Genomic DNA, 18,460 nt, shown 5'->3' with positions numbered 1-18,460 from the left:
TGCTCTTGGTGGAAGTTGGAAGCTCCCTCACCTAGAGTCAAAGTTCTTTCAGTCCTTTCTGCTGCAAAAGTAAAAGTCAAATATAGCAAAAAATTTTTAATCAGGGTAAAGAAATTAACTCTCATCGTATTTTAAACCCGTGCAACTCAGTTCTGAGAGACATTTGTGCAACAAAACAAGGGAGAACCAAACATAAGGTAGTTAAGCAAGATCTTTTTTATTTAAATGAGCTGGGAACATTTTCTCAAATTAAAAATAGAAACTTTTAAAAATCTGAAGTTCTGAACATTACATATACACATATGCTACATCCTGTCAATTGGAAATGTTTCCATTTATGACATAAAAATGAAAAATTTAAGGTTATTCTGGATTAAAGACTGCTATCACTTTTCATAATTTCCTTAAAATTATAATAATGATGTACAGGAAACAAAGTTTTGAAACAAAGTTAACAATACTGATAGATCAAGAGATACTATTTTAGATCAATATATTGACTACTTCACTTGTCAGAAGGTTTTACATAGTAAAATATGGTAACATAGTTTTGGCCTTGTTGGTAACATCTGCTGTTAACTAATTCATCAGTTCAACCATATACCTAAATTCAAGGAAATAACTCTAACAGTACAAATGTTAACTTCAATTGCTAAACAGATTTGAATTTCAATATTGTAAATCACAGTTGAATATTATTTAGCAAAAATACTATCACTGCCTCCAAAAGAGCCACAGTGATACTATTAAGGACATTACAGAAGTGGGTCTGAAAGAAGAAAAGGAAGATAGAGAATGTAAAGCATTCTAAAAATTGCCAACATAGGACATCCCTCATGCTTTTTTTGAGTACTACTGAGCTCTAGAAAGCTTAGCTTTTTCACTATATTATACATCCCGCATACTCCTGACCCTCCCACCCAAAGTTTAAAAACAAACTTCTCAAAAAAGTCCCTTTCAGTTCTATACAGCAAAACCCACTAAATATTAAATAATTAAGAAAAGAAAAAAGAGGGAGACAAAAAAACTGCAACTGAGTTTCTCAGACACACAGAGACACTATGGACCCCATTACAATCCAAATTTAGTCCAATGTAGTCATTCAAGAGCACCAAATAGCAACACTGATCATGCTGGTAAATTCATTTGTGAAGAATATTATACAATATTAAAATCTTAACTAAACACTTACAAGTTTTAAGAAAAATGTATATATACAAAAGTTTCTGTATACAAAATGTATTTTTATGTAAACGTGTATGTACTGTATTTAACACAAATCAACAATTTAAGATAAGAACTTGAACAATTTTAAGAGAATTACTAGGCAAAGGCTGTTAATCTAATTAATTTATATACTGTGATGTAAGGTAGAAAGCCCAGTGTAAAAAAGTAAAAAACCAAAAGAACATTTTAATTCAAGCCTTGAACAGTGGTATTTGAGAGGCAGTGCCCTGATCACAAAATATTCTGTACAGTAGTTTATGGCAGAACATTCAATAGTACATTTGGGATTTACAGTACAGCTGACATAAAACAAGTGGCTCAGGATCTGTCAGATGAATGGAAAAGCCAATATGCTTGGAAGAATAATGATGTACTCCCACAGAAGAGTCTTGAGCCTCATTTATATAGCCTGGAAATAATAACAAAAAACAACTCAGGAAAAAATTTATAAAGACTGAATTTTAATGTAATTAAAAGAGAACGAAAGGATAGATTTTAATATGAACATCAATATAAATGAATAACTTTGTTTGTTTTACAGCCCACTCATGTTGCAGCCCTCCTAAAACAGTAAAGTAGTAATAGATGTAGAATTGATTTAAGCTCATTACTTACCCCTTAACATTTCCAGTATGTGTTACCACTGTTCCACAGAGCTACATGAGGAAAAAAAAAAAACCACAGCATTTTCTTTTGCTCACAAATGGAACTGTGTCTACACAGAAATACTGCATCTAACTTGGGTGAGACAAGCTCAGTTGGTCTAAGATATTCTCGATGTTTTACTCATTTAATCAAGCATTTTTCAAACAAGAGGAAAAATATTCATAGTTTTCTCCACCAACCTTTCAGGTTATCTTTGTTTCACGATAGAAATAAATACTTGGATTGCCTATTCAACACCTCTCTTGCGAATTTAATCCAGCCTCATGTTTTGCTCTCACAAAAATGGTGGCTGCATTTGAGGTTATTTGTGTCTTTGACATGTGTATAAAAATACCTGTGTGAGACATGCAGCTCTTACTTGTACTTACATATCTTAGTGTTACAAAAATATTTGCATCTCTTTTCAGCAAAATTATCCAGCTGCTTTTGAAGATAAAAAAAACCCCAACCCTATGGCATTCTTTAAACCTGCAAAAGTATAGGTGTACAGAGACCTATTCAGAGTTGTATCTCTCAAAGTATCTCCTAAAGTAATTTGTAGGAAATGAGAAAAATCAAGGATAGCATAAAAGCAAAGAGTATGCTGAAATGAAAATTAAAATCAAGATTTTATTCATATGGGAATTCCATACTGAGAAATTCAAAGCATGTATGCAATAATTAGCAGTTTTTCAAATTACCTCCATTAGCACATCAGAAGACATCACTGCATCAAACTGAATCTTTAAATTTTATCATTTTATCAAAATAAGTCAGGACTGGACCAGTGGATCTTGTATAAAAGATTATTTTATGCTAGAAATTTTTAGGTTGTTCAGCAATGCTGAATTGAACTATTTATCAGTGACTGAAGTATCATAAGAAAACATGCTATGAACCTCGAGAATATTAGCAATCATATTAAAGATTCAAAGACTAGGAAAGGAATTCTAAGGTCTGGGAAATAATTAGTTTTCTCTTATGTAAAATACTGAAGGCCCTTAAAACTGAGAGTTCTTAGATATGCCAGGGGAGAGTTTTTTTGACTTAAACTCCTTGTCAGTTAATCTGGGGAGTAAGCACCCTTGAACTGCAGAACAGACCACAACAATCGTGATCATAAATATCACTAAAAATACTGTTATATAAAGACTTCCTTCAGAAGGAGATATGGAATGAAGATTTGTTCATTAATTAATTATTGTAAAATACAGTTCTAAATAATAATAATAACCATCCTCATCATCAGATGTAACCATGAACTCTGGCAAGAGCCAAACTTTGAGCTCTCTCTATTCACCTGTTATTTAGAGCATAGTGGTATCTTCTCTATAAATACTCAACCTACACATTAAGTCATGAAGTTGCAGAGTAAGGCACAGTGAGCTACAGATTTCTACCATAAATTTAACCCTTTCTTAAGCAACCTGCAAATTTTGCAAAACCAATTAATGAAGTTGTGGGATACTGAATATCGTCCCCCTGGAAACTGAGTCTTACAACTAGCCAATGTTTTACAGCACAGAAGCTGTAGAGGCAGAAAATAACTCCAATGTCCTCCTTTTTTTAAACTTAACTTGAGCTTCTTGCTTTGTGATGCTACATCCTAGTCCTACCCATGCACAAACACCCCTTTTCTATGGTCATGCTTTCTGCATACCTGGAACACTTGCCATTTACACAGGAGATCTCTTCTCACCACTTAAAAAAACCTACTTAGGAGTACAAATGCATTTCCATCCTATCACTTTCATCTGCTATAAGAGCATTTTAATAGGTTTGTCAATTTAAGACCACCCACTGTGCTGTCTAAATACCTGATTACATGGATTTTAAGACCAAATTTACCAATTAATTAAAGTTGCAGGAAATTACTTCTATATCTTCTGTTATGTAAAGAATATTTGAGAAATCACACAGCATTTGCTATAGTGAATAATCATGCAAAAAAAAAAAAATCCCAGAGAATTAAGAGATTCACTTTAAAGCATGAAGAAAATTGGAAATATGATTAAAAGAGAAGCTGAAGTAAGGACACATGAAGGCATGCAGTTTCAGACTTGGTTTACCTTGTAAAAACAGGATTGTGTATACCATATAAATGCTCTTTATGATAACCATTATTACCATTTTCCGTACTGTAATAAAATAAATACACCAAGAAAGACCATGTTAACTATAAGATGCACTATGTACAATATGGTTTCTAAGACATGTACATGGATGATGGTACTATATGCAAAGTTAAACTGTGTCTGTACAATAGAATATAACTTTTTCTTTGTAACATTCAAGAGATATGGCATAATTATAATTTTACATTTTATAGTATTTTTATATTCTCCAAAAATCAATAAATTATCTTTCTATTCTTGTTGAGTTGAGACTCTAATATAATCTATCAAGTCTGGAGAAACAGAACATGTTACCTCTTTCGAAGTAACAAGTTACATTAAAAAATAGAAACCCTCCCACATTAATAAAATAATTTTAATAAATATCAGCAAAAATGTCTTACGTTTTCATGGGTACATTTTCGAAACTATAAAACACAGAAAAGGAGGAGTAATTAACTAGACACTAATAAGGGAGCCATTTCAGCTGTACATGCCTGTTTCCGCTCTACTGACTTGTGAATGTGCAATGAAAAACAACCACTGTGGAATGGGAGAAATGCAGTGCACAGGCTAACTGAACAATGAGCAAAACAAGGAGCAGAAGAGAAACAGTAAAAAAAACTGATAGGAAAATACGTAAGAATAGTTATCATAAAGTAAAATGCCAAGTCCCTGAGACAGAGGAACTGCAATTGAAAAAGGAAAGACTGGTTAGGAATAACTAAGACAGCAAGAAAGCAAATATTTAATTCAAGGAGACAAAAATGAGGCACAATTCACTTTAAGGTTACTTATCAAAGCTAAAAACTTGCATGTTTGGAACTTATTTATATAAATGCGGTTCACAAAGCTCTGAAGATCTCATTTTGACATAAGATTGCCAAAGTCAGAGCCAGCAGCACTATCTGCATTCATGGCAAGTCAAGGCTAGCAAAGGCCACCTGCATGAAGCACTTTGCAGGCACTGACCCAAACCTGCAGAATTACACATGAACATGCAGTTCTAATCTGGCAGGACAGGTTTAAGAATTAGAGAGCCTTCACTGAAACACTAGAAAAAACATTTTAATCCATTTGCCATTTAGCTTATTTTGGAACATATACTTACTCATCATAAACATCCTCTGTATCCATTCTACGATAGTATTTAGAGAGTTTTACAGCAAAAATTATGGCAGGAATTAGAAACATTGAAGAGCCTCCCAAACCAAACCAGAAGGTATTCTGAAACAAAAGCAATAAAAAAAATCAAGAAAAAAAGGTCATGGAGAAAACTAATCAGTAAAGTACTGAACCTTTGCTTGATATTCTAATCATTGTTACCAAAACAACACAGTAGAAATTAGTTCTTGCAGTTCTTGTCAAAATATGAGTCTCCAGCACTTTCTCAAGGCACTTTATAACTTTCAAACTGCAGCCCTATTTGTGTAACTAATTTCATTATAATACAGCTGAACTGAGTTATCACCTGGTGTTAAAATGATGATTTTACAAATTTGATTTGTATTGGCTGGAGGCATTTTGACTTCCAAGTAACTCAGCTAAGTTCTATCATCAGGAAAATCATGGTCCATCTTTCACCAGCTGGGTAATGGCTTCACAAAGGAGAACAGAAGCTCTGAAATGTATGAGCTAATCAATGAGTACAACATAGATTAGGAGGTTTTCATGGTTAAGCATTATCCAGATTAAACATTTCATGGTTAAGCATTATCAAGGCTGGAGTGTTTTGGCTTTAACTGATTACATGTATTACTGGTAGTGTGATTAGGATCTGACTTAAAGTGCCAAGTAAGTTAGGAGCCATTTTAGGTACTTTCCAGGCACATGGTGTCTATTTTACTTATAATGCATGCTGTCCTTTTTCCAAGTTTTTTTGGCAAGATGAAAAAGCCAATATTGCCCTTCTATCCTGCTACAAGTCACGCTCAATGTCTCCAAGATACAGAAATTAATCAAGATCTGTCTGCTACAAGTCTAGTGATAAAAACTCATTCAGGTTTTCTAGATTTCAGGAAAGAAACCTGAAACAGTTTTTCCTTGGTATTTTCCACTTGCTTCCTGCCCACACCTCTCCCCTGTAAGTTAGCAACAGTTAAAGATGAAGCTTCAGATCTTTATGCTTTTCCATTTTCTGTTGCAAGACGGTTCAGCATCAGTTACTTTTACAGACTTCCTGCTAATAGAAGCTTAAGTTTACTGGAGATCTAGAAAGTCCAGCACTAGTTTGTCTTTGGACTTGATCCAGATCAGAACATTTTCCTTGCATAACTTTGTATGTGATACTTTATTATCTTACTTCAGAACAGTCTAGCCAGAATAATTAAACGCAGATGTATGTTCAAGAAATTTTCCCCTTGATGCCTCAATTCTGAGTAACAAAATGTTTCTTACCACAGAATCAGCTATATAGCTGCATAAAAAAATATCTACTGCTGTATCTATCACATTGGCAATAGGCTTGCATGCTGCTACTTCCATGGAAATCTAAAAAAAAAAAGATTAAAAATTACAATTTTAAGTATCTAACAGAATAATAATCTCTCTACATTTGCTTACTGTTATAGTTTACTAAATTGTTATGTCTTACCCTATCTAAATTCAAAATAAATAACAGTAGGATATGCTATCAACTGAAGGTCTTTTAAACATCAGCTTACTTTCTCAAAAGCTATAGCTGAAGAGAGAAAAATAAAACAAGATGCTAATAACTTCAATTTGAACTCTGCAAGGTCAGGTTCAGTGCAGTAACTAACACAAATGAAAGATTTCAGGCTAGTCCTGAAAATAATAGTGTTAAATTTGCACTGTATTCCAACCAACACAATTCATCATTTCTATTCTGCAAATGCAAAAAAACTATAGGAAACTGATTTGCCTATTCACAGTAAGTACAAATTTATTAAAACCTGAAACTATAAAACACATTATCAAAGTAACATTATTATTGATTATATTACTAATACTGTTTAGAGTTCTTATTTTTAAACACAGCTTCTCTCAATAAAGTAAATGCACCTTACCGACTCCTTGACCCACTCAGTGTACTGCTCAAAGTAGCCAATTATGGTATCCATGTACTTTTTTGTCTCCTAGGACCAGATCAAAGAGAACAAAAGCAAGTTAACCTCTATCTCCACAACATCATAAATGAATGTACTTTGATCAAACAGAGCTTACCTGGACAATAACTTGAGAAGCATTGTTATTTATGAGATTCTGGGCAGCATTAACAGCGCTAATGACATTTTTCACCTTAACCTGGACAAGAAGAGATGTTGTTTAATATCAACAAATTCCCCCTAGGCTGTTGCAATGGCTCTACTACAGCCACTGCCAGGTACCTATTCTCTTGATAAAGCAGTATCATCGTCTTCTCAAAATGTAACAAAAAATGCAATTCCAGATAGAACATGAGCTGCCGAAGAATTCATGATCATCTCAATATTGTCTCATTCTGAAAAATGATGTGTCAGTGGTTATGGTGTGGTATCTTTATCCTGGAATACTAGGGTAAGTTTTATCTTCCACTCTCTTTCCTGAAATCAATGTCTGTATATACACTACAGACACACAAAGTGTACAGGAAGAAAACAGTAGGTCATACACCATTGCAACAACTCTTGATGACTGAACTAGGATTCTGTACAGCCAGAATATGCCCCTACTCAATTACCTGAACGATTGAGATGTTTTTTCAATATATGCACAATCCCATAAATTCTCTCTCAGAACACACACAAAGGACAGTGTACACAGAGCCTGAAAATGTAGAGATGTTTCTTAAATATACTTTATAGTCAAACATAACCCCTTTCTTATCAACACCTTACATCATGGCTTTCAATGTCACCCAGTTTCAAATCACAGATTCTAACACTGCTGTGGACGATGAAAACTGTAATGAGAAGCACTAAGGAAGGTAAGGACCATAAAGTTGTTGAGACTATGACAATGCCACTAGTGTGGCTGGATTCTTGCTACCAGATCCAGGGCAGGCTGGTGGCTGAAAGCTTTATTTCCAGGAAAGCAATCATCCTATTGCTCACTCTCTGGCAGAGTGAAGCCAGCTGGTCTCACTGTGGTGCAGGCACTACTGAGAGGGGAAACATGGGCTGCCCTGGAAAAACCTCTATACAGAACCAGGATCCCAGAGCAAGGCTGATGGTGCAGAAGCAGGAGGGTAATGAGTGCAACCTAAAGAAACAGACTGCAGTGGGAGCTGGGCATGGAACAAAAGGTGGTTAAGGATGTGAATCACAAAGTTCTCTCTTGTAAGTTGCACTTTTGCATTGTGTTTTGTGGTTGTTATCCCCAGGTTTTGCTTTCAGGGATTTTAGAAAAAAAGTCCCTACATTCTGAGGAAAATGAGTAACACACTATACAGACTGGTACTGAAGCCTATCACCTGACAGTTCAGTTTACAATTGATACTCTCAAAACCATCCCAAATGTTCTTTTTTTTATTTTTCTTTTTATGCAGAAGAGAGACCTAAATCCTTATTACTTCCTCGATGCATTACAATCTCTTGCAATAATGGAACAGTTAGAAATAGAAGAAAACTGTACTGAAAATATATGCCCTGCATATGCAGCGGAAGGTTTAAAACACAAAAATGTTCCTGTTGCCAGAAAGGAAAGCTTACCATAAGTTCAGATGATGTCCTCTTCAGCAACCTAATGCTCTGATTTAAAGTGCTCTATTGGAAAGGAGGGGAGAAAAAAAGCTTCAAGTCATTACTACAGGTAAGAGCCCACCTGTTTTAAGCTTATATTCATGCTCTGATCTTCTATGGATTATTTTGTTATTAATACTACATATCACATTGTATACAACAGCAACAACAACTGCAGTAAAATTACATTGTGGGTTTAATAACTCCACCAATAGTGCTGATTTAACTAAAGTTAGATGCAATAAACTGAGTAAAATTGGAGGGAAGATGGAACAGTTAAACTCAGACCCCAATGTTCAGATAATTCTATATTGTGCAATTTCTGAAGGGAAAAAGCACTTACCCTAGCTTTAACATATTTCTTGACAGTCAGTTTTGTAAAAGAAAAAAGAGATGAGAATAATTAGGAGTTAATTAGGAAAGAACAGCATAGAATCAGAGTGGACCAGAAGACCTGGTATTTTTCTGTAAGTGGTACAGACATGCAGTATCAGATGCTAGGATAAACTAGAAGTCTTCATGTTATGTACAGGAAAAAGCAGCACCTAATGCAAGAGATTCACAGCTTGACACTATACAAATCTGTGTCAAAATCAGGCAGAAGCAGCTCCTTTGCATCTTTCACAGCATCAATAAAAAAGACTTTGGCTCTACATACTACTCACAGGAGCTTCCAATTCCAATACTGTTAATTAACTGCTAACTCCAAGAAATAATATGTCAAAGTGATAATGGCTTTTATAACTGAAGACCACTGACCAGCAAAAAAGAAAATGAGTGATTTAGGGGACCTTAGGATTAAGAGTTTTGTAAAGTTTTCCCCTGCTGCTTTTTCTATTCATATATAATCACAAATAGCTATAGAAAAAAAAACAGGGAAGGAAAAGACAATCATTTCAGACAGCCTTATAAAACAGTAGCATTTAAAGTAAGAAAACCACTTAATAAGCACATACTTTAGCCAGATTACTCTTCATTTACACAATCTGTGCTTACAGAAGTCCAGATTTCTAACATCTTTAAGAGACTCAGATATTTTCTTTTCTACAAGTATGTTTCAGTATTGCTTTAATGTTTTACCATAGCTTGCTCCAGTGGAACTACTTGCTGGTTATGAATCATTCGAATGTTGTTTGCATGTCCTTTTAAGGCATTTTCCAGTGCTCCTTTTGGCTGCAAAAAATGCAATTATTCAGTATTGTTCAGTAACCTCAAAGCTTTCCAACAAAGCAAAAAACAATGAAAGTTGCACATCCACTCCAGAACAGCTCATGCTAAAAATGGAGTATGGCAAAATGAATTCCTCAACACAAGAAGGGGGAAAAAAACAACACTGCATTAATAATTCAAATTTCAGCAATCAAACCAGAAACACTACCTTGCTTTTCTGGTTATAACTAATGTTATATCAGGACAGATTTAACTGAAGGGAATTTTCACATGATGCACTAAGTAATTTTAAATACAGAAGAGTGAGCACATCTCCCTCACTCTCGCCACAAGCCAAACTTGACTGCAAGAACCCTGCAGCACTGCACCCCAGCTGGGACAAGCATCTCCCACTCATGGGTACTTGCTTTTGGTTTGGAAGTGTGGACATCACCCTGAGGCACCCTCTTCTTTCTGAGGGGCACAGAATTTTAAGTATTTTCAGCCAGTCACTTGGAAAAGGCACCTGCGAAGGCTATGTCCTATTTTTGTGGCTCCCACCTTTCAGTCAGAAGGTATGAGTTTCTTTTCTGATTTTCAAGCCCAAATGCCTGTCTGGAGCTCATGCCCTTTGCCAAATACTACAAAATTTGGTTTTACTCTCAGATATAGATTTGTTTTCCATTTTCTTTTGATGGCAAAACCATTTTGTTCCCTGCATACACACTGAATACACACTGTTACCTCCATTTTGAAGGTGTAATAATAATAATGGCAGCCCTCAGTGCTCAGAGATGTGCTTGCTTCCTGTGAAATGTTCATGTGAGCACTCAGCTGGTCACTGAGCAGTTTCAGGATGCTTCATCTCCTGTACTGACAAAGTGAATTAATTTACCTAACACCACATGGTGGTATTGCTCCTTTCTCCATACCCTGGCCCTTTGGTTTGATCCAAGTTTTATTCCCTTTGCTCCTTCCAATCTAAAAAGCTATGCTCAATTTTGTGTAAGGTGCCAAAAGATGCAAACTAGACACCCAAAATTAATTCATTCCATAAGAGTTTTGTTTATTTTTTAATTAGTTCTAAGAACTAACACTAGTAACAAAGTGAGATTATAAAATAACCTTGGAAATAAGTACAATTTTTTTTAATAATCTAACTTCTATAATACATTATATTATTGGGGTTTTGGCCTCTTTTTAAAAGATATTTCATAGATTACACTAAATAGCATCTAAAGGAAGAAATAAAAGCATACACTGTAACAGTGAACACATTTACTTATTTACACAATTTTTTTTATATGTCTGATTTATTCTCAATTCTGATGCATCCTTAAGAGTCTTCTACAAAAAATAGTGAAAGCAACCTACCAGCACAATACACTTACCTTTAGGGAAATATGTTTGAAGAACCCCAGCTCTCAGCTAAACCCAGAGCTAACCTTGACATGAGTGCATATGTGGCAGGAGAAACCCTTAACCAAACAAAAAAACCCAGCAACAAGTATGACTGAATGATGCAAGAGGTGAAATGACCACCTCAGGAGCCTCCCCTAATGCCCTCCTCCACTTGAGGAGGGATGGATATCTGATACATTCCAAACAAGGTGTTCTCACTCTGCTGTGTTCCTCAGTGATCCAAGAAATTGCAGCACATGTGCAAGGTAACTCTTCCTGTTATGTTGCAGTGTGCATCACAGTGCAAGAATCTGTCTTGGGCCAGCATCCAAGCCATGGACCCTCATTATGAAAAGTGAGTATGACCTGACCTGGACACACATAACAAACAGATCAACTGAACACTCTCTGTTAATGCCAATCTGTGCCACTTGCAGATTCATTTGTGGGCAATGTTGTAGCAATACCCTCTGACCATTGTTTTGCATTCAAAAAGCGCTTCTGAGAAGATAGGCTTTTTTTGTGCTTTCTCCCTCCACAATGGGCCTTCAGTTCTCATTACAGTCCTTACAAGTTGCCACAGTATTAATTTTGTTGCTAATTAAAAATCTCCTGCTTACTAACTGAAAAAAATTAATTCAAGTATTTTTTCCATCATGATCTAACCGATTTTTCTTCCAACTGGGACTCTAAAATGTAAAGACCATAATAGGAAATACTGATATGGACCATTTCCCTCATTGCACAAGCAAAGAGTGGAATTCAAGGAAATTCTTTCAAAGCAGAAAATGCACAAGAGTATACAAAAGTCAACAATTAGCAATATTTAAAATACAGCTTATATGCAACACTTTTCTTCAATATTTTTCCTTGCATGTATCATGTATGTAAATGTTTGAAGTACAAAAATTCTCCCATATAAAGTCTACCTTGCCATGTACTTATACTTATATGGCATATAAATGATATATTTTATCTATTATTATATTGCTGAATTGAACTTACCAGCTGGTCTGCTCTTGCTTCTAAATCATTAGCAAATGAGAGAAGATCAACCTTCGTAACACTTTTATTGATCTGAAACAAGATGTGAGCAGTAAGAAAAGAGTATGTTGTTATTTTATTTAGACAGTTTGCACTGAACTGTAACACCTACTCTGTCTACTCTTTATTTTTTTATTTATTAACTTTAACTCCTTAAGTAGTTTTTTCCCCACTTGTACGAACTCCAAAACATGGTGTTTCACACAAAAGCAGATTTTGGTGTTCTGCCTGTTGGTAAACAAACATTTTATTTTATGTGTTGTCCCAGTCATGTCTGTAGTTGTACAGCCTCACCTCTGTCAAATATGCTGAAAAGTCTATCCCATCTACGCCTGAAGAGCTGAAATTCAGAAGATTCTCCTTTCCAATTTCATCCAGCAGAATGATTTTGCTGAGGTTTATCTGAATGTGTTCAATTCTAAATGCTACATCTTCTGTATACTGAGAGAGAAACAAAAGAAAGTACAAAAGTAGTTTGCAACCAGCACATACTCAGCTATAGCCCCTGCCCAAAGCATCCTGCTTTTGCTGACTCCTCATTTCCATGAAGAAGCACACACTGATTTTTTGCTCACATTAGTTTAATTCAATTAAGTAGAACAGAAACCACCAGGCCATGTTCTAACCTGCCTTTTTCTCTTTCATACCAATGGATTACTTGCCTTCCATTCCGTTTTAACTAACATCCCTTCAGGAAATATTATCCTTTAAGAATGTTAAGTTTGACCCCTGGCCCTAAGTAAGGAAACACAGAGAAGTCAGTATCTCAGTTGTGGCCAGGACAGACACTCTTTGCCACAGGACTGGATGAGACTCCTCTACATACCTTTAGTGGTGACTAAAGGTGATTGGTTATTGTTACCTGAACCTCCTGCACCGAACTGTGTTACCTGCAGGGGCTGGAGAGCTACCTATAGCTGAGGAATCTGAAAACCTGACTTCCTTTGCAGCCTCCTCCATTAGTCCATTGTGGAAACCCAAAATAACTTTCCCTCTTAGTGAATCTGCCTAGTTCATTTTCATTGTCTATTATCTGGGCCAGGGACTGTATCTATTAGGTGGGTACAGCGCCTGGCAGAATGGAACGTGTATTCCCAAGGGGTTTCTGTAATGAAGACAGGTATTACAGGCAACCCCAAAATTAGTGCAGTACTGTAATGACAGTGCAGTCATATCATTACAGCTTAACTGAAACCCCAACTACTTCCAACCAAAACCAGAATAATTCCTAGAACCAAGGTATATCATATCCTGGATCAACATAAATCTGCCTGGAATGAAAGAACACACCCAGACAGGTGTTTATATAAAAAGAAAACTGTCACTGAACACGTAAGCAGTCTTTGGATGATAGAGTTCAACCTTTCAACAAGTTTCAAAGTTAAAACACGATTATCAGCACATTAAAAAAAGTACATCAGAAAATCTTCCCTGGCCCACTGAGACTGGTAAAAAATACCTTATTTGTAAATCAAATTATTTCTTTCAGATTAGCTTGGGCAGCTCTTGCCTCCCTGTAGGATGTTTTGTGTATAAAAACTGAAATCCCATAAAACTCAGACATGCTATATCGTGTTTCAAGAGCCAACATCCTTCAGAACCATGCAATCATAGCTTCTTTACTTACCATACTAATATTTAAAAGCTCGTTGATATTAAACAGATGTTCTAGGTGAAGGGAAGTATAAATTCCTTTGTTTTCCTTGCAATCACTGAAAGAATACAAATATACAGATCAGCCTAAAAAACACCTTGAGAACCAATATTAATAGAATGATATTCTAAGAAAATCAGTCCTTCAGAAAACAAAATACTGATTATAATTTTGAAGTTTAGTCAATAAGAGATGTAATTAACAGTTTCTGAAAGATGCAAAGTATTTTATCAATTAGCTTGACTAGTATTATCATATGCTGTCTCTCTAATAACTCATATACAGGAACGAATTGGTTTTGCTTGTGAATCCCTGTAATCAGAATGTATTCTGGAACATGTGCAATTTTCGGACATACCCGAAATACGAAGCATAGAAGATACCACAAAACCAGTATGTATAAACTCAATGAAATAAAAAAGTTAAATATGAACTGAAGTAAATCTTAATCATAACTCTAATACCTGTACACTTTTTCAAAAGTCAAGTTAACATTTGGATTTTTAAAGATGATGCCAGCAAGATAGTTTTTCCAGTGCTTATTTAGTAAGTAAGGTGTATCCAAAACCTAGAAGACAAAATTCAGTGATGTTACTATAACTTCAAGTTTCTTTATGTATTAATTTATTTGTGATCTTTTGACACACAACCCCATCTAAGCTTATCACCCACTAATGAAAATACAAGCAAAACAGCAAATTCAAACTCCCTGGAGCAGAAAGTGAATATTAAAGCTTCCCATTACCAAAGAACAACTGAATAAGAAAAGTCTGTCTCCAGAGGAAGACAGGAATGCAGCATTAATATTGCAAAGCAAATTAAACCAAGAAAGGATGACTGTCTCTATTTGGTTTGTAAGGAGGAAGTAAAACCAGATCCAAATTCACTTCAAGTGTCCTATAAAAATGATATGCTATACAGAGCAGACAAGACCATTGGGCTTGACATTGGACTCTATTAATTGTTTAATAATGTGAATAACCTCACCTTGAATAAATTTTTATCTTCAAAGGGCTCACAGACCAATTTTTCTACATTTCCACCTGTGACAAAAGTGAGCACCACTACAATCATCAGCACCCAGGAGAAAAGGAAACTGAATCCAACACCACTGAAAAAGAAGATGAGCAAGTTTTTGCTTTATAAGAACACATTGTGTATACATACATATATATACACACACACATATACATACTCGGGGCAACAGTGAAGCCAACAGTTAGCAGTTCTAACAGAAATATGAAAACTGATTGATGCTTGAAATAGTGCTGTTTTCCTAACGTGTTCTTGCTCTCCGAAACACCTTAAATGTTTCAGCCCTGCAAAGTCCTCAGCTAAAATGCATTTGAAACCTTACATTAGCATTGGGCATGCAAACTGTTTTTAGAATTACATTTAAGGGACACAAAACCATACAAGTTTCTTTTTGAAATTCAACTCTCTAGTCTCATGCTCTCAAAAAAGACTTTCAGATACAATCTTCTCCTGTACCCAGCAGAAATGACATTAAACCACTCCTAGGCACTTCTCAACCCCAAACATCCAGAAACACTCTCAGAAGGTCATGTGTTTCTTGTCTCCTTGCATGGCTTTTTTTCAAACTTCGAGCAAATGTTCCAGGTCTACTAGAAAGTTACGAATTTCCCCTAATGTATTCTGTAATCCGTCCCTAGTTTTTGCAGTTTGTAAAGGAACATGCACAGAAATTCATTAGCCACAGCCTTCTAATGGTAAATTCAGAGGTTTTATCCTTCAGCTGTGATCTGCAATGAAAGAACAACCTCAAATCCCCAAGTCTCTCAATGTGTGTGAAAACACTATTTCTATTTTTTCTCAGCAGATATATCTAGGTAACAAATCAAATTCTTTTCATACCCATGTCCTTGAAAAACTCAAGCAAACCAACTTTCTACCTTTATTTTCTTTTTCCCTGGCAAGTGAAACTTACGCCATAAGGAAGTTTCCTCCAGTGTTGGAAATACAGCCTCTGGTTGTTGGAGAAGCATGTTTATCATACCCACAGGTGCCACATAGCAATCCAAGGTAGTAAAAGACCAGAATCAAGACCAACATGCAGCACAGAATGAGACAACCCAGCCACCTAAGGAATAAAAGATAAAGTTCTTGGTTATTTTCACACAAAGAACACACTTCAGGACCTTCAGGAGACATCATGCAATACTATATTCCCAAATATAGCAGAACCACACTTGTGGTTCTGTTTCAGCAACCAGTGTCAGCAAAGATAAACATATTTGCTTACACTAGCTTGTTTTTGGGCCAGCACACAGTCACTGCTGGATTGCAGTCAGCTGCCACTGAAGGACTGGGGAACAAACACCACAGGAACAAGGTGCTCCCCAGTTAACACAGGTGAACTGTGCTGAAGCATCGAAGCGCTCCAAGTGGAGCAAATGACTACTTAAAGGAAGCAAATGTTCAAATAGCAATTTATTCAAGAATAAATGGAGAAATTTATGAGTGTGGACTGGCCATTGGTTATGAAGTACATAGCTGCTCTTACTGTGAGGCTTACTAACATTTTGCACACTGTGTTAGGATTGTAATTGTAAATAACTATATTTAAGACTGTAAAAACCAAGGTTTTATGTGTCAGTGCTGAACTGCTTTCAACATATCAAACAGTTAATGGAACCTGATTAGAAAAAAAATCTTGGATAGGAAATGAACTTTCATTTTTATTGGTCACATCATATAACAGTTCCATCTGTCCAGGTATTTGGAGCATATCCATTTATTCACACATTACACATCTATCCTTTCATCCTCTCCCAATGCCCTCTGCACTTCTTTTTCCCTTCTGCTGTCACTTCTTCAGCTTTTAAGTTCCCTTTTCTCCTCACTGTACTTTTGTAAAGAAAAATCTGTAAAAGAAATACTGTATTGAACATGCACAGCCAATAAAAAGAAAAATATGAATGCTGACATGCATGTTTATAAAAGGACACTAATTAAGAACTACAAATAATGCATCTGTAATTAAGAAAAGAATAGACAGAGTAATTTGGACAACTACAGGCTTATTGGTTCTCATTTGTACTTGAAGTACTGTTAAGCTAGATATGACAAAACCAGGTATTTAAGAGCTGTATAGATGAGATATACTCTCCTGCAGCAGAATAAAACAATATATTTATTTGATTAAATGCAATATGAGCTTCAATGAAAATATCAATAAATTTGTCAAATTAAGGTTCACCACAAAAACTGTCAAATAAAAAAACAGGCTAAAGGTAAGATTCTAAGCAAGGTTCTAGGAGTTGTTTTCTGTTCACATTTATTTATCACTGCACTGAAGTCAGCAATACCCATTCTGTATCAGTGAGACTGATCATGACACAAACACAGAAGCAAATACTGATTATAAAGTCAAGTATAGTATCAAACAAAATATAGAGAGAATTTGATGGGCTTGTGGACAGAAGTTACTAAATCTGGACAAAGATAGATGGTATTGAAATGAAAATATGAGATTACTCAACAGTAAGAGACACAAAGTCTCAAAAAGAGACTTTTTTTTCAAGGTACAGTCAACCACCAAGACCAGTACTACACCAGTAGGGGCAAGCATGGGTGCACAAAGATATACAACGCGTGAAGCAGGACCCCTACTCCTGCTACTCCTGCTCTGCAGTACAAAAGGTGCAGTCACAATGGATTGGCTTCAAGGCCTTGCTGGTCCTCTGCCCTCACAAATTACCAGCAACTCAGTGGAAACAAGACCTAAATAAGAAGTAATCCAGCCACTATGAAATAATCAGTTCCTTTTGGTATTATGTCTTTGACATCTACCTGCATCTATCCTTCCTGAAAAAGACCTGAAGGTCTACAGAGTAAAAAGTAGTTCCTGCTCTGTGGTGAAACAGCACATTGATTAGCTTTTTTCGCTTTTACCAAAATGCCAGTACCAAATAACTGCTTTGTACATCTTTCTTTCACTGTGTTCATCATTAACAAATTAAAATATTACAAAGTATTAACAACAGGTAGCGCTTCAGTCCTGTCTTATTTCTTGTACATACCTGTAGAAATCATACTGCTCCACTACTGGAAAATAATCTTGAACGTATGCCTCAGTCTGCGTAAGATGCACCATCAAATCTGCCAAAATCTTCTGAACAGGGAGCGCTCTTGTGAAGGTAGTAATATTTGAACCAATGGATTCCAGCACACTTTTGATATCTAAAAGAATAAGCACATTTCACAGTTACAGATCCACAGAGGAAATTTACATTGCATGTATGCATTACAAAACGCTATTAAGCCATTTGCCACATGTAACAAGCAGGCCATGAAGACAAGTGTGAGGAAGACACAAGCAGGCAGCAAAAGCATCAAGCTTCAAAGTAGCACAATGGTATTTCAAAATGCACACTTTGTTTTCAGCATTCAGTTTAATGATTCAAGATGCAGACGTTGAGCCAAAGCTCTTCCTCTTACCCCTCATTATAATGAATGTGTCAGTTTTTATCTAGCCAACCCAAATCTCAGTTTTCATGCAATATTGCAAATAGCAACACTGAGCA

At 35.8% G+C, this 18,460-nt stretch overlaps 1 protein-coding gene across 15 annotated transcripts in view; it reads right to left on the bottom strand.

The window, feature by feature from the left end:
* Positions 1 to 193: 193 nt before the first annotated feature.
* The window catches only part of PROM1 (prominin 1), a 62,345-nt gene continuing 44,078 nt past the window's right edge, over positions 194 to 18,460 (bottom strand). For 6 of the 15 annotated variants that reach the window (XM_033060144.2, XM_033060138.2, XM_033060147.2 and 3 more), the window contains 17 exons: positions 17,957 to 18,116; positions 15,862 to 16,014; positions 14,901 to 15,024; positions 14,378 to 14,481; positions 13,887 to 13,971; positions 12,554 to 12,700; positions 12,221 to 12,292; positions 9,746 to 9,838; positions 9,009 to 9,035; positions 8,636 to 8,689; positions 7,170 to 7,250; positions 7,013 to 7,081; positions 6,384 to 6,476; positions 5,098 to 5,213; positions 3,942 to 4,010; positions 1,843 to 1,883; positions 194 to 1,636 (listed from right to left, as the gene is read on the bottom strand). In XM_033060144.2, the coding sequence (XP_032916035.1) occupies positions 1,865 to 1,883; positions 3,942 to 4,010; positions 5,098 to 5,213; positions 6,384 to 6,476; positions 7,013 to 7,081; positions 7,170 to 7,250; positions 8,636 to 8,689; positions 9,009 to 9,035; positions 9,746 to 9,838; positions 12,221 to 12,292; positions 12,554 to 12,700; positions 13,887 to 13,971; positions 14,378 to 14,481; positions 14,901 to 15,024; positions 15,862 to 16,014; positions 17,957 to 18,116 (1,466 nt within the window). In that variant the 3' untranslated portion in view covers positions 194 to 1,636; positions 1,843 to 1,864. Of the gene's footprint in view, positions 1,637 to 1,842; positions 1,884 to 3,941; positions 4,676 to 5,097; positions 5,214 to 6,383; positions 6,477 to 7,012; positions 7,082 to 7,169; positions 7,251 to 8,635; positions 8,690 to 9,008; positions 9,036 to 9,745; positions 9,839 to 12,220; positions 12,293 to 12,553; positions 12,701 to 13,886; positions 13,972 to 14,377; positions 14,482 to 14,900; positions 15,025 to 15,861; positions 16,015 to 17,956; positions 18,117 to 18,460 lie in introns of those variants that run through there. The other 9 variants (XM_033060148.2, XM_033060146.2, XM_033060149.2 and 6 more) reach the window with 5 other exon arrangements.

The sequence above is a fragment of the Catharus ustulatus genome, chromosome 5 (assembly GCF_009819885.2).
Source record: "Catharus ustulatus isolate bCatUst1 chromosome 5, bCatUst1.pri.v2, whole genome shotgun sequence".
Classification (NCBI taxonomy): Eukaryota; Metazoa; Chordata; class Aves; order Passeriformes; family Turdidae; genus Catharus; species Catharus ustulatus.
This window is presented reverse-complemented; position numbering and strand designations above follow the sequence as displayed.